At 45.8% G+C, this 14,069-nt stretch overlaps 1 protein-coding gene across 2 annotated transcripts in view; it reads left to right on the plus strand.

Moving 5' to 3' along the window:
- Window positions 1–794: 794 nt before the first annotated feature.
- Window positions 795–14,069, plus strand: part of ANKH (ANKH inorganic pyrophosphate transport regulator) — a 118,570-nt gene continuing 105,295 nt past the window's right edge. The window contains exon 1 of one of the 2 annotated variants that reach the window (XM_039842760.1): window positions 795–1,237. In XM_039842760.1, coding sequence (XP_039698694.1) covers window positions 1,111–1,237 — 127 coding nt within the window. In that variant the 5' untranslated portion in view covers window positions 795–1,110. The remainder of the gene's footprint in view (window positions 1,238–14,069) is intronic. The other variant, XM_039842759.1, reaches the window with a different exon arrangement.

Raw genomic sequence — 14,069 nt, forward strand, 5'->3', positions numbered from 1 at the left:
GCGCACTGTTGGCAAACTGCGCCCCCAAGGGCGGCCTGCCCAGCCCGGGGGCCTGCAAGGACCGGTCCCTGCGGCCCTCTGTGCATTTTGCCCCGAGGACCCGTCACCGTCGCCCCTGGACACCTTGAAAGAAAGGTTCCGTTCGTGGCAACCTTTTCGCGGTCCCTCGCGCCCGCCTGAGGCGACACCTCCATCTCTCCGGGGCCCCCCGCGCACCCAGCGGGCCCGAAGCGGACCCCGGGCCTGGCTGGGAGCTGCGTCCCCCGCACGTCCCTGCCCGGCCCGAGGCGGCCCCCGGGGGACGTGGGCGCGCGGGGGCTCCCCGAAGCCGCTCCCTCCGGGGCCCCTGCGCGCCCCGATCGCCCCTCGCGCGCCCGCGCTCACGTCGCCCGGCCCGGCCCCTCCCGGGACAGCGCGGGGACGCCATCCCAGGCCGGACCGCAAAGCGCGACCGCCCCCCGCACCCGCCGCTCGGGCTCCCCGCGCCGCGCCCTCGGGCTCCGGGCCGCGCGCGCCTCCGCCCCGGGGCTGGCCGGGCACCGCGGCGAGTCCCGCCCCGCGCGCCCCCGGGCCGGCTGGGGGCGGGGGCGGGGGCGGAGGCGGCCGGGGACGCCGCGGGCCCCGGGCGGGCGTGAGCGCAGCGCCCCCCGCGGCCGCGCCGAGCGCAGAGACACCGAGGGAGCCGCCCGCCCCCGGCCGCCCGCCCGCCGTGTCCGCGCCTCCGCGCCCGCCCCGATTTCCTCCGCGCGGCGGCGGCGGCGGCGGCGGCGGCGCCTCGTGCGCGCGGTTATTTATTTATTTCCGGGCCCCAGAGCGCTTATAATGGAGCCGCTGTCAGCACAGCCTGCCGCTCCCGCCGCCGCCGCTGCCGCCGCCGCCGCCGCCGCCGTCCCTCCTTTTTTTCCCGGCAGATCTTTGTTGTGTGGGAGGGCAGCGGGGATGGACTTGAGCTTGCGGATCTCCTCCTAGAGCCGCCGCGCTTGGAGAGGGCGCCGCCGCCGCCGCCGCCGCCGCGCCCCGAGGCCCCGCCGGAGCCGGCCTCCGTCCGCCCGCGCCCCCGCTCGGCCCGCTGGCCCGGCGCCTCCCGGCAGAGTCCCCTCGCGGCGGCAGATGTGTGTGGGGTCAGCCCACGGCGGGGACTATGGTGAAATTCCCGGCGCTCACGCACTACTGGCCCCTGATCCGGTTCCTGGTGCCCCTGGGCATCACCAACATAGCCATCGACTTCGGGGAGCAGGTAAGCCCCGGCCGCGCCCCCCCGCCCGGCACGAGCAGCGCCGCCCCGCGCCCCGCTCGCTCTGCCTCGGCCCTGGGCGCCCCAGCGCCGGCAGATGGGGGCAGAAGGGAGTCACCTGCTCCGAGTTCCTTTTTATCCTGGAACATTTGGTTGGGTTTGCGGCTTGTCAAGGATGACTTTTCCAGCACTCCATGCCCTCCTCCCCGCAATTATTCAGCAGAGTTTTCCAGCTCTCTCTGGAAAATGTTAAAAGGCCGGGAGGACTTGGAGCTTCACGTATAGAAGGGCTTTTAGTGCACAGCAAGAGTATTATGTAATTTGTGATTATGTAAACCTCAGGTCTGTCAGTAAAATGTAGTTTCTAAGTTCAAGTGCTGGGTTTTTATTTATCGGGGTTGGTGGTGTTGGTGATGATGGGGAAATTTTGTATTAGAATGTGTCCAAGTTGATTGCCCAAGTACTTTTAATTTTTTTTTTTTTTTAAGCCCAGGTATAGAGTCAGGGTGTTCCCATTGTGTCCTGATAAGCAACCATTGACCATCACTGGTTGGGGATTTTGGGAATTTTATTTTTTCCTCTTGGCCCACTAAAAAAGGTGGGGGGGAGCACATTTTTGTTGTCTTCTCGTCCTTGTTTCTTTTTCATGTTTTCCCCCATTTGTCTCCATGTGGCGTCGTTGCAAATCTGGCGCTGCAGACTCTCCCGCAGCGAGGCATTGGTGCCCTGCACTTAGTCTGTGGGGACCGTTTTTGCAGGGGCCCAGGCGCGATGCAGTCGCATTTTAAGGCCAGGAAGAGGAGGGGGTGGGATGTAGCGTGCCACCTCGCCGCGCAGGTGTTGGAACCGGCCAGGCGTGTAATGAGCAACATTCCTGATGATTTTTCTTCTTTTTCCTTATGAAGAGACTCAATGAGTGTTTTATTACCAAAAAAAATACACCCATTTTTATGCACTATTAGTTTTTTAAAAACGGTTTTTCAGAAAGTGGCTGTCTGACTCCTCCATTTGTGAATATCTGCTTGGATTTGTCTCTCCTTTCTCAGAACTTCTGATTGATTGCAGCTCTGTAAGCTCCCTGATCCTTAGCCCACATCGTAAGCTGCTTTTCACTTGGAATTTTATTGCAAATGAGTGTCCACATGTAGCACAGTCTCTAGAGGCTTTTGATGAGAAGCCAACTAATTTCCTTTGATGAACTATTATATGGTTTCTGCTGCCCCTGCGCCCTGCGGAGTACCTTGTCAGGGTCTCCAAGGGCTTCTCTGCTGCTCCACCACCTTCTGCCCATCTTTCCTTTTTGCATAATTAACTGGTGACTTTGGCCATTTCCTACAATCTGTGAAAAGGTTTTTAGACCTGAATTCACTGCACTGCACATTTTAGTGAGTGAGTCAAGTTTTGTATGTTCACCTAATCTTTTACTATTTTAAGGCTTTCTTTTGGAGCTGCCCCAAAGGTTGGCAGCCCAGGCTGCTCTCCTGATCACTTCACTTCTATGGGTGTGTGTGTGTGTGTGTGTGTGTGAGAGAGAGAGAGAGAGAGAGAGGAGAGAGAGAGAGAGAGAGAATGAATTATATAGGGATAACTGGAGGACATAAAGGTATTCTTTGTCATAATTAAATGACCCGAAGCATACCATCCTATTGTCTCACATTTGTCTTGATTTAATACAAGGCCGACCGATATAACTAAGAATTTGCTTTTAGTGTGGAGGTTACAAAAAGGTGGTTAGACATAAAGACAACTATACAAGATGGCTTATCCTAATGGGCCTAATAATTCAAACGCATCTTTAAAACATTGCTAACCTCATTATCATAGTCGACATAAGCGAAGTACTAGAAGAGTTATCTTTTTGCACAGAAGCAAGTTTTATCAACAAGTGTTGTCTGAGGTCTTTGCCACTTAAATGCCAGCGTGTTTATGCGGTTAAATGATGCCTTGAGGTGGAGAAGCTATTTTATCACAGTTAGGGGTAGAGAGAGGGGAACAAGAAATTGATAGGGTTCCGAAACCTTACTTCGCCTTCTAGTATGTGATGATAATTGTTTTTATGAACTGTACAAGCGAGAAGAATGGAACTTACTTTTTCTTAGTATTACACTGGAGGAAATAGTTCACAGTAGAACTAAGGTGTGACCCGGTAATTTGTGGGTAGTGAATAAAGAGCATTTTATTCCAAATGCTTTGAAATATAATAGAGAGGAAGAGAAATGGACCTATTTGCAAAAGTAGGTCTACTACATTAGGCTTTTGAAACTATGCAGCTCTTGACATGAATTTTTATCAAATTCTAGACGGATGGACACATACAGATCACCATTCTTATTTCAGACAAGGCAGGTGTATGACACCTTGCCTTGAGCAAACAATTATTCATATTTCATTAATTTACTAATCTTACGGTAGGGAGGTGACGTGGGAGTACAAAGGCCAAAACAGGCCCTGGTTCTCATGCCTTTGAGATGATCAAGAAATGCAAAGTTAAAAAATAAAACATCTCATTAGCTCTAGGGCTCTGACTTATCAAGAACGAAAGGATAGTAAAATATTAAATGTCTCTTAGATGAAGGCTTTCTTTTTAATGATTATAAACATCTCAGTTTGTGGTTTCTGTAGAAAATGTGGGCAGAACTTTTAAAGTGGAAATCCGACTACATACAAGATTCCACTGAAATTTGAATAAGTGCCACATATGTGACCGTATAGGAATTACACATGAATTATCTCAGAGCTATTAATGCATGTAGGGGAGAAGGCCATAAAGAAGCCCGTAACAATCCGCCTAGAGCTTCCTAATATCCTCCATGAACATTATCTTATATACAGATTTCCCTGTAATTCCACAGGAGGAAACCCAAATACTATGGAGTATTTATTCTAACAAGACTAGCAAAATCTATTATCACATTTTTTAGTTTTGGTGGTGGTAGTCATTTGGGAGGTGAGAAGGAAAGGTCGAATACACTGGAAAAAAAAAAAAGCCATATGGAATAGAATGACCTGCTTTTTAATATTAAACATAGGTGTCACAGAAAAGAATACGCCCATTATTGCAAAAGCTAAAATAATGTTTGTAGAACTCTGCAGATGTGTAGGATACTTTACAATAATTGCAGCATATCTAGAATTATCATTTTATCTCTATTTTTACAAACCGATAATTGACAGTATTCATTGCTTGCATTCTTTGAGCACCTCACATGTGTTTGTAACACCTGAGCACTGGTTGTATGTGAGGAAAGAATGAGAAGCCTAGGCACTTAAGTTACTTGTCCAGGATCCCTAGGCTGTACTGGGCAGAACCAGGGTCCATGCCCAGATCTGCCTGGCCCTTAGCCATTCTACTCTCAGCCTCTTCCAGTCAAGTTCAAGCACTAAGATCTGCCCAGGAGTCCTTAGAAATTTAGGAATAAGTTCTAGCTTTTCTAATTCCCAGCCTAGGTTTAAGTTCAATCTTAGCTGTCATATTTTGAATTTCAAAGACTCGATAGTTGTAGGACAATCATAATGAGAGCTCGTAGGAAAGAGAAATTGTGACTGAGTTCACATAAGAAGAGCCAAATTATCCAGGTAATGAATTAACTCAACACTATATCTTATTTTGACACGGTTAGCATAGCCTTTGGTCAAGGGGAGGAGAAAAGATAAATTATTGGTAGTTCACAATAAAGTTATTTAGAAATCACTTAGTCTTTCTCATTAGAGCAATAGAGATTGGAGGAAAGGAGGGTGCAAAGAGACAGTTCGAACAATGTCTTTCTTCAAAAGAATCTGCAGCTATCCATTTGACCTCATCACGTTCAAAGAACTGATAGTTCTGCTTAAAACTAAACTTAGTAAAAAAAGTCCCTGAAAAACCAAGTTCCTTAAAAGCCAAGTTCCTTAGAAGCCAAGTCTACCAAATTATGGAGAATAAAGCAGTGAACTTTTTTTAAAGCAACATTTAAAATGTTAAGGACAACTTTGCCATAAAGACTTTGAAAGATAAAAGAAAGTTGAAATTGTTCTCAAGAAGAAATATTTTCTGCCCCAGTGTCAGGCACTCCACACTCCACTCTTTACACTAAATTGTTATCTTTAGGTATTTCAGATTGCCCTGTGTGGCTCCCTGAATTTGGTTGGGTCCACTCTGATAATTCAGTGAGCCCAGATGTTTATCTGTGAATGAAAAGTTTTACATATGGATTGTTCCAATTACAGGAATAATTTGTATAATAGGAATGTTAAAATGCTTCCCCTTTGCTAACTTAGGGTACCTGCTGTTAAGCTTCCATAGTAGAAGAGGGTCTCGTTATTCATATCACAAAAAGGAAAAAAAGAGAGAGAGAGAAGCCCAGGAAAAATAGCTTAATAAATTTTCCTGTCTGCTAAGCAGGGAGAAACAACTCCCCGCCCCACCACCACCACCAAAAAGTGTCTCCATTAAGCTAGGAGGTGTAGGAATTTAAAAGGGTGTGTGTGATATATGACACTGGCCACTGCTGGAAACGGACTCTATCCAAGGTCACTAAGCCATGGAGGAGATCTTCCCAGGCACAGCTTGCCTTTAGGAATGAGGAAAGTGTCCTTTAATATGTTTACTTTTTGAAGTACTCAAAGACAGAAATGGGAATCCCAAGCTCAATGTCTAAGTAACCGTAAAAGGGAGATTTCTTCCCCGTTCATCTATGTGAATAGAATACATTTCAAAATAATGATTGTTTTTTCTAATTATAAAAGTAATGTATGCTGTTTAAAGTTTTAAGAATGGAGGAAAAATAAAAATACCTATAATTCTACTCTGAAGGAAAAACTTGAACATTTTGGGTATTTCCTGCCTATCTTTTTTTTATTTCCCAACATAATCGAGGCTCTCTTTCTGGGTGTGTATATGCATATGTGCGTGTGTGTGTGTTTCACAGAACAGAAAAGCATTTTCGCATATCACTTTAAAGCGTTTATGTATGATTTTAAGTAGCATAATATTTGATTATGTGAGCATGCATGCTGTCATTCCCTTTGCTGAGATTCCCCTATTGTTTAAATGCTGAGGTTTCTGTTTGGTTTTTGCAATATAAAGTTTCAATGAGCATCTTTGTGCAATAAGTAGATAACGTGTTTTCTCTGACTGCCTTGGGCTTTATGCCTGGCATAACTTAGTGCCTATTTCAGTTTCTCATTCATACATAGAAAATGAGGTCACTCTTTTCTGGCAGTCCATATTTAGTGAAGGACACAGTGACCTCCTTCATCCAGTCGATCCTCACTTCTCCACCATGTTTCCCTGTTCTCTTCAGATGTTCATCTACATTTAAAGGACTTCCCTGTCAAAGTACTTAAGACGGCAGATTGTTCCAGGAGCCACAAAGGTGTAATCCTGTGGTTAGTTTCTTTCTCATTTATTTGTCGAGGTGGTTTGATGACCAGCCTAACTGCTACTTTGTCAGAAAACTTCCTTCCTAGCATATCCTCCAAAAGATAATCAGATACTTGATACCGCAAGACAATATCCAAGTCTCTGTCTAGCAACATCAAATTCTTTAAAAGCAGTTTTCGAAGGGTACTGTGTAATGTCGTCTGTGTTACTGTCACGCTTAGATGTGACAAGCTCGGTTTTATATTAATGGTAAGTAATTTGGTTTCCATGTCTTTTCACTCTCTCTTGTCTGATTTGAGGCAGTGGGTCAGTTTATATTGGGATGGGAGGACAAGAAATCACGGATAGAAAAATTATTCTTTTAATGGCCTTTGTTGAAATAAATAAACCTCATTAAACTGTTGTTATAACATACCAAAGTGACTCGAGTGATGTCTACATTTTAAAAGTCAGTGTTTTTTTTAACATCTGTTGACTCTGTTAGTTGCTGTGGAGATGAATTAGAAATACAGGAAACCCTGTTTTATGCAGTATTATCTGGCTAATGAGCTACCTACGTGAGTGCATTTTCTTGGTAACTGAAGCTTCTCCTTTAAAATGCAAATTATTAGTTTTCCTTTTCTTTGTCACTGGAAATCTATATTGCACATTTCTTTGCCTTATTGAATAAACATAACATACAAAATGTAACGTAACAGTTTGGGGAGGCGGGGCCTGTGAATGTCCGTCATTGTGCCGGGCAATCACGAGTATCCACTGACAGGTGATGTTCAAAATGCTTAACAAAGAGTTTGGCACCAACCAACAAAATAAAAATAATTAATAATAAAAATAGCGAATACATGTTGGCTACTTGCTTTTTAATTCTCTGCTTTGGATCTGCTCTGGGCCCTGGGAAACTAAAATTCATTAGAATTCTACAAACAGTAAGAGTAAATAATTTTGGAGGCCTCCTTTGAGAAAAAAAGCACGTATATACTTTATGACACTTGGCTTCCTGCCCTGCGCTGATTTTGTTTCTGTTCTAGAGACATTCTAGGAGCGATGTCTGTGATGTGGCCATAGAACCAGGGAAGCGTTGCCGAATTTGATACAGCCCTTCCTTCAGGTTGCTTTGCCTAAGAAAACATACATGCAACGAACACTTTTGCAATCAGAGCAGCACGGAGCAAAATGTCTAATTACACAGTGCAGTTCGTGATGACCTGTGGCGAGGTGCTTGGTAATCGCAGGAGGCGCCTGGTCATGGCAGTGGAACAGCAAGCTGCTTAGACGTAGCTTTCACCCAGAGGTCGAGGCACCCTGCTCCCTTCTCTCTAAGTGGTCTTGTCATCAGAGCGGGTAGTACCCATCTCAGGAGATGAGGACGGTCACAAGATAGGTAAATTAGCAGACTTCATATTAAGCCATACAAACCCAGGTTTTGTTTTTGTTTGTTTTGCTTTTGCTATTTCCATGGTTTTGAAATCATTCAGCTGCTCTTCCAACAACCAACTACCATTTACGGTGCTGAGAACAAATGAGCTTAAAATGGCAAAGGCGATGGTTGTCGCCATCAACGGGAAGACTCATGAGTCACAACTTTCTGGTTCTCCTAGGCGGTTGCATCTTCAGACCATAAGTGTTTTCAAAGTCTACCCTGGAAAGAGAATAACTTGGTTATTTGTCAGGACAAAGAGGGTATTTATTCCCCCCAAAACAGCCTATACTTCTGGTCCAGGAAATGTGGTGGGGTCCCTAGGGACAGAGGAACCAACTTCGTCTCTAGTTGAGGGAGTACATTTTGGTTTGTTAGCTCACAGGTCCTAGCTGGTTTTTAGATTTTTTAAATGGCATTTTGATGTGACCGGATTAGCAAGGCTTTTGATGAGTCAGACACCTTTGGCACTGGTAGAGGGTTGCCTTTCTGTAAGGATGGGTATGTAGGTATGAATTGGCAGTCCTCCGAGTCTACATCTCTGTCCCCAACTTCAGGGGCAGTAGAGGGTCTGTGTGCACACCTCATCCTCGAGCATCAGGAGGCCAGAAGCAGCCCCATACACCTCCGAGCTCACGTTCACCAGCACTCTTCCTGGGTCCTGTCAGTTTCTGGAATTTCCTGATTATCCATCACCTGACCTGGAAGGAGGTGAGGCTGGAGGTGGGGACTCTGACTCAAGGCTGGAAGAAATGAAAAGCCAAAGTGGGAATCTCTGGAGAAGAGCCTTCAAAGGTGACTAGAAAGGTGAGGCCTCTCCGGGCAGTTAGTTGGACTTAAATGGCTGAAAAGTAGAGTGTCTATTGGCAGGTTAGGGAGACTTTTTCTGGGGAGCCAGGGAGAGGGGGCGGAAGTTGGTTTTGTGGCTGTAATCTTTCTGGGACGTAGAAGTTTAGGCAGCTTCCTTCATGGGAGACCCAGAGAGGACTAGTGGATGTCGGGAGCTTGTGGCTTCTGGACTCCCGTGTCAGTATGGACGTCATGAGAGCTGGTCACTCGGGGTTACTGTCCTCACTGAATGGTGATGAGTCCACATCGATAAGCTTGTCAGGATCCCTGCTCAGTTTTTTGTTTTTTGTTTTTTTAATAAATATAACATTAAGTCTAGGGAAGTATTTGAGTCCCTGACTGTCATTTTTCTAATTTGCCACTGGGCTTAGGTGTGGCCGTTTTATGTTTTCAAAGCTGCTGTTTAGACTGATAAGAAGTTTGTATGCTATTCAGCGTTGCTGAGGAAACAACCTAGAGATCTATTGGCCACTGGGTCCTGCATTTTAATAGAGGGACATAGTAGTTTGGAGAATCTAAAATAGCAGACTGCAAGAAAAAAAATCGTCTGACAGTGCGGGTGCTCTGAATCGTTTGGCAGGAAATTCACCATGACTAGGACACCAAGGCCTCCCGCAATGTGTGGCCTAAGCGCGACATTTTAGAAAGACTTCACAGAGGAAAGTACCAGGTAACCACGTAAATAAGAAAGAGGTAACTTTTCACCTCTTCAGGATTCTGGCCAAGTCCAATGCCAAAGCAACCGGAAGGGCACCTTGCAGCCAGCCCGATCCGAAGCAAGGGAGGCCGAGGGTCCCTCCTTGGCCCCAGACTCTGCTATCAGAGCCGGTCCCCTCATGCTCTCTGAGACCTTGTTTCCCTTGGGGACACTGTGGTTTGTTCCCCGCCCTTTCAGGAGCGGCGTTGTCTCACCTGGCGCCGACGTGCAGTCAGGGCGTACCCGCTTTCCACTCCCACACAGGGCCGCGCACCTCTGGGTGTTTCACCACCTGGGCCTCACTCCCATGGGGCTGTTTGCCGAACGTGGCAGATTCCCAGCCTCGCCTGCAGGTCGTCCACCGTGTGATTGATTGCCAGACTTCCCCAGACACACCTGAGTTTTTGCAGCCAGGATAAAGAACTTGGACTTGGTTCTGGAAGGAGAGACCCACCACACGGCCCCAAAGTGGACGGTGTCAACGAGCATGAGCAGCCGGACTGCAGAACCTCCTGTTCGTTCTAAAATTCCTGTTTGTTCTAATTCCTGTTAGGTGTCCACGTGCCTCCTTTCGGGAATAGTAGGAGCCTGGCGAGCCAGTCTCTCTCTTGAGAAATCAAAATATCATTTACATACAGTGAAGTGGACAGATCTTATGTGTATAGGTCCATGTGTTTTGACAAATGACAAATGCCTACCTGATCTGGAACGGTTCCATCAGCCTGGGAGGCTCCCTGGGGCCCCTCACCCTGGGCAGCCACCACCCCGAGTGCTGTGGCGAACCTTTTTAGTTGCTCAGACAAAATGACACATGGCATAACAATGAGTTTGGGGCCACTCATTGTCATTACAGTGTATGGATGGCACTGTTATTCTTTCCTGTTGCAGAATAGGGCTCAATATTGTCAATTGTAGTGGAATTAAGGCAGGTAGGAAGTTTGATTTTCTGTGTAAAATAACTTTTTCCCTAAACTTGTACTGTTTGGTGTTTTTAATTCTTCAGTTGATATATATCCTTCGATTACATGAACTGCTGATCATCATGGAAATCCAGACGTGCTTAAAAATTAAAGTCCGCTTAGAAAGCTAACATCATAAAGCAAAATGTGGTAGATACATACAATAGACTATTCAGAATGAAATTATGATGCATGGTCCAACATAGACGAACCTCAAAGACATTACGCTAAGTGAAATAAGCCAAACACAAAGGACAGCTATTGTATGCTTCCACTTATATGAGGCACCTAGAGTAGTCGAATTCATAGAGACAGAAAGTAGAACATTAGTTACCAGGGTTTAGGAGAGGCAGAAAGGGGAGTTACTGTGTAATAGGTAGAGTTTCAGTTTGAGACGACAAAGTTCTGGAGAAGGATGATGGTGATGATTGCACAATGATGTGAATGTACTAAACTCTACCCTTAAAAGTGGTTAAAATGATTATTTTATGTCATGTATATTTTATCAAAATTTAAAAAAATTAACTCCTAAGCTACTGGGAAAGCCTGTGACTTTTGAAAAGGATCTCTCTTAAAAAAAAACAAAAAACATTTATTCTAGTTATAGATATAATTTGTTTTCACTGTAAAAAGAAGGAAAATAAATAAAAGTATCTATAAGAAAATAAGAATTGTATGCAGGCCCAACACTTAAAGATAACTCTGTATCTTATTTTAGTGCATGTTCTTCTCATCTCTTCTCTGTACATATATTTTAAAACAAAACTGTAACCTCTTTGCATTTGATATCATGGGCGGTTTCCCTTGATTTTAAGCATTCATCTAAACCGTGATGACAAATGGCTTCCCTAGCATTCTCTCACGTGGATATACCATCATTTAGTTCACTGATCCTCTGTGGTTAGATGTTCAGTGGTTTCGGTTTCATTCTGTTACAGATAACGCTCTGAAACATTTTTGTACAGAAATCTGCTGTGCACATCTGAGTACTTCTTTGGATCAACATGGAAACACTTCGTAGAGCCGCACACTTCCGTAGACCTTCGTCCCAGTTTGCCCTGTGGGCTCCGCCTTTGGATGTGCCCCTGTCCCAGGCTCCCAGTGGGCATCGCCTCCCTCCATACTCCTTAGCTGTCCAGTGACGTCTGCCACAGTAATCTACGTTCTAGTTCTCTCAGAGCCACGTGGTGCTGAAGTCTTTGAAACGATTTTTTATTAAAAGCAATTTTTTTTTTTTTTGCCGAGAGATCAGTTCAGTTTCTCATAATGTAATACTTTTCAATTGTTTGGGGATTCTGTTCTTTTCGGTAAGCACGTTTTGGAGCAAACACGGACTCCGAGTGGGGTTAGACATATGAGGTCAGGGCGGAAAAGGGTTGCAATGGTTTTACTCGCGTGTATCTGGGAAGACACAGGTTTCAACGCAGAGAAAAGTGCTATTTTGTGTTGTATGTGTGTGTTCAGTGATGTGTAAGTAGTTTGCTTTCCAAACTTCCTGGTGAATACATGGGAGAGGAGGAAAAATTCACTGACTTCCCTAGATGCCAGGCCCTGCTCTAGGCACGTGGTTTGACTTCTGTGGGCTTCGGCAAAGAACTTGAGCAAAGGACTTGACGGTTAGGGGTGGGCGTCACCTTCCCCACTTTAAAGATGAATAGACTGAATAGCCGTGCCAGGACCTTGAGCCCGTCTGGAGCAGCCAGTCTCCTCTGACTGATGGCTCAGGCTTAGAGTCTCATAGGAGAATGTTTGGCGTTGACTGTGTTCTAGGGACATGCAGAGCTAGTAACATTTTGGGGAAATGGAAGAGAAGATCTTTCTCTCTCTTTTCTACTGTCCTGACCATGGCTTCCTTGCCGTTGAGAACCTGCTTTGGAGGAAAGGGGCAGGAGCAGAGAAAAGTGTTTCCTGCTCGTTCGGAGGTGCTCTGGATTCCTGTGGCTTCTCTGTCGTTTCTGGTAGTGGTGCCAGCCGACCACAGCATGGCTGAAAGAAAGAACACCCACTTCTGACAGTCAGGACCCCTGGGTTTGACCTCCATCCCTGCACCCAGTGGCTCTTATGGCTTTGAGCAGAGAACTTGACCTCTGTGGGCTTCAGCTTTCCCAACTGTCAGATGAGGGTAAAGGGCTTCTATACCTTCTTTTGGAAGTGTAGACCAAACAGAGACTGCTTTGAAAAGTATGAAGCGCTGCACATACGTAAGGAAGCATTGTGTAAGACGTTCAGCTGCTGCTGTACCTGTTTATTTTCACACGTTCTTGACTAGCTGACTTTTCTTGCTTTGTATTGATTCAGTGACTTACATTAAGGTGATTCCTTAAGCTAGAACCAGCTGGATTAAGGGCAGGCCAAAGCATACTGGAGGATAGATGCTGGAAACACAGATTTTACAGCATGTGTGCCAGCAGTATTTTTTGTTCACTTGTTTGTTTTTGTTTCATTAATGTTGTTTTTGTACTTTGTAGAAAAGACTTTTAAGGCGGGATTTGTTCAGTAGTGTTGTTTTTAATTGAGTTACCATTTTCTTAATTGAGTTACCAGGATTTAGCTAGTGCGCTCTTCGAAATGGTGGGTTAAATTTAATTTTCTTTTCATTACAGGCTGCTGTTTGACACAGGTTTAGAGAGCGTGGCTACGTATGCCATTGATCCCTTCTCTAATCTAGACACGTAAATGGGAGCAAGCTTTTCTCAATTTTGTTTACAATCATGGAAGTTAACACGACAGGATGTTTGAAACAAAAGTGTAGTGGCCGCTTAATGAGCCGAAAGTTATAACTCACTTCCTAGGTGCTGACATGATTTGGAGTTTTCACTATTAAATAATGGGGAATGGGAAACAGAGCAGGATGTCTTCATGAATGAGTGTGTACACTAGATATTTCTTGCACACCTGCTTCGCCCCAGGTACAGTGCCAGTCACCTAAGACAGAAGAGGAAAAGGACCCATGCAGTCCTCTCCTTCACAGAGATTTATCTAGAAAGCTGAGCAGCCGCAGGCACTTACTAAAGCATGCGATCGCATCTGAGATAGAGGAAAAGCAGGCTGTTAAGAGGCTTTTATCTCAACAGAGGGTTAAAGATGTAACTTGTGGACCTTTAACCCCTCCCTAAGGGTCGGAGAAGCTTTCTGTTCAAGCCGAGACCCGAGACCTAACGAGAATAGTGTAAGGAATGGCAGGTGCTTAGTGTGACGATTCGGGGATGAGACTAGGAGGAAACAGGAGGACAGGAGGGTAGGGTGGCAGGGTGAGCAGAACCCAGACCAGGAAGGGCCCGGTAAGTCAGCGTAAGGGCTTTGGCTGGATCCCGAGTCGGTGGGCGGGGGAGGGACTTTGATGGGTTCTCGGAAGGGGCGTAGTGTGCTCGAATTTGCACAATTTAAAGGTAATTTTGGTTTCAGTGTGGCTGGTGAATTAGAGGGAAGTGAGACCAGAAGCAGGGAAACCCATAAGAGGCTCCGGGGGTAACCACCAGAGAGACAGGGGCGGCTTCGATTCTAGATTAAGCTTGGGAGTGGGGCGGGAGGGTGCAAGAACTATCTAGAAT

Source organism: Pteropus medius, unplaced genomic scaffold (genome assembly GCF_902729225.1).
Source record: "Pteropus medius unplaced genomic scaffold, Ma_sr-lr_union100, whole genome shotgun sequence".
In the NCBI taxonomy this organism is placed as follows: domain Eukaryota; kingdom Metazoa; phylum Chordata; class Mammalia; order Chiroptera; family Pteropodidae; genus Pteropus; species Pteropus medius.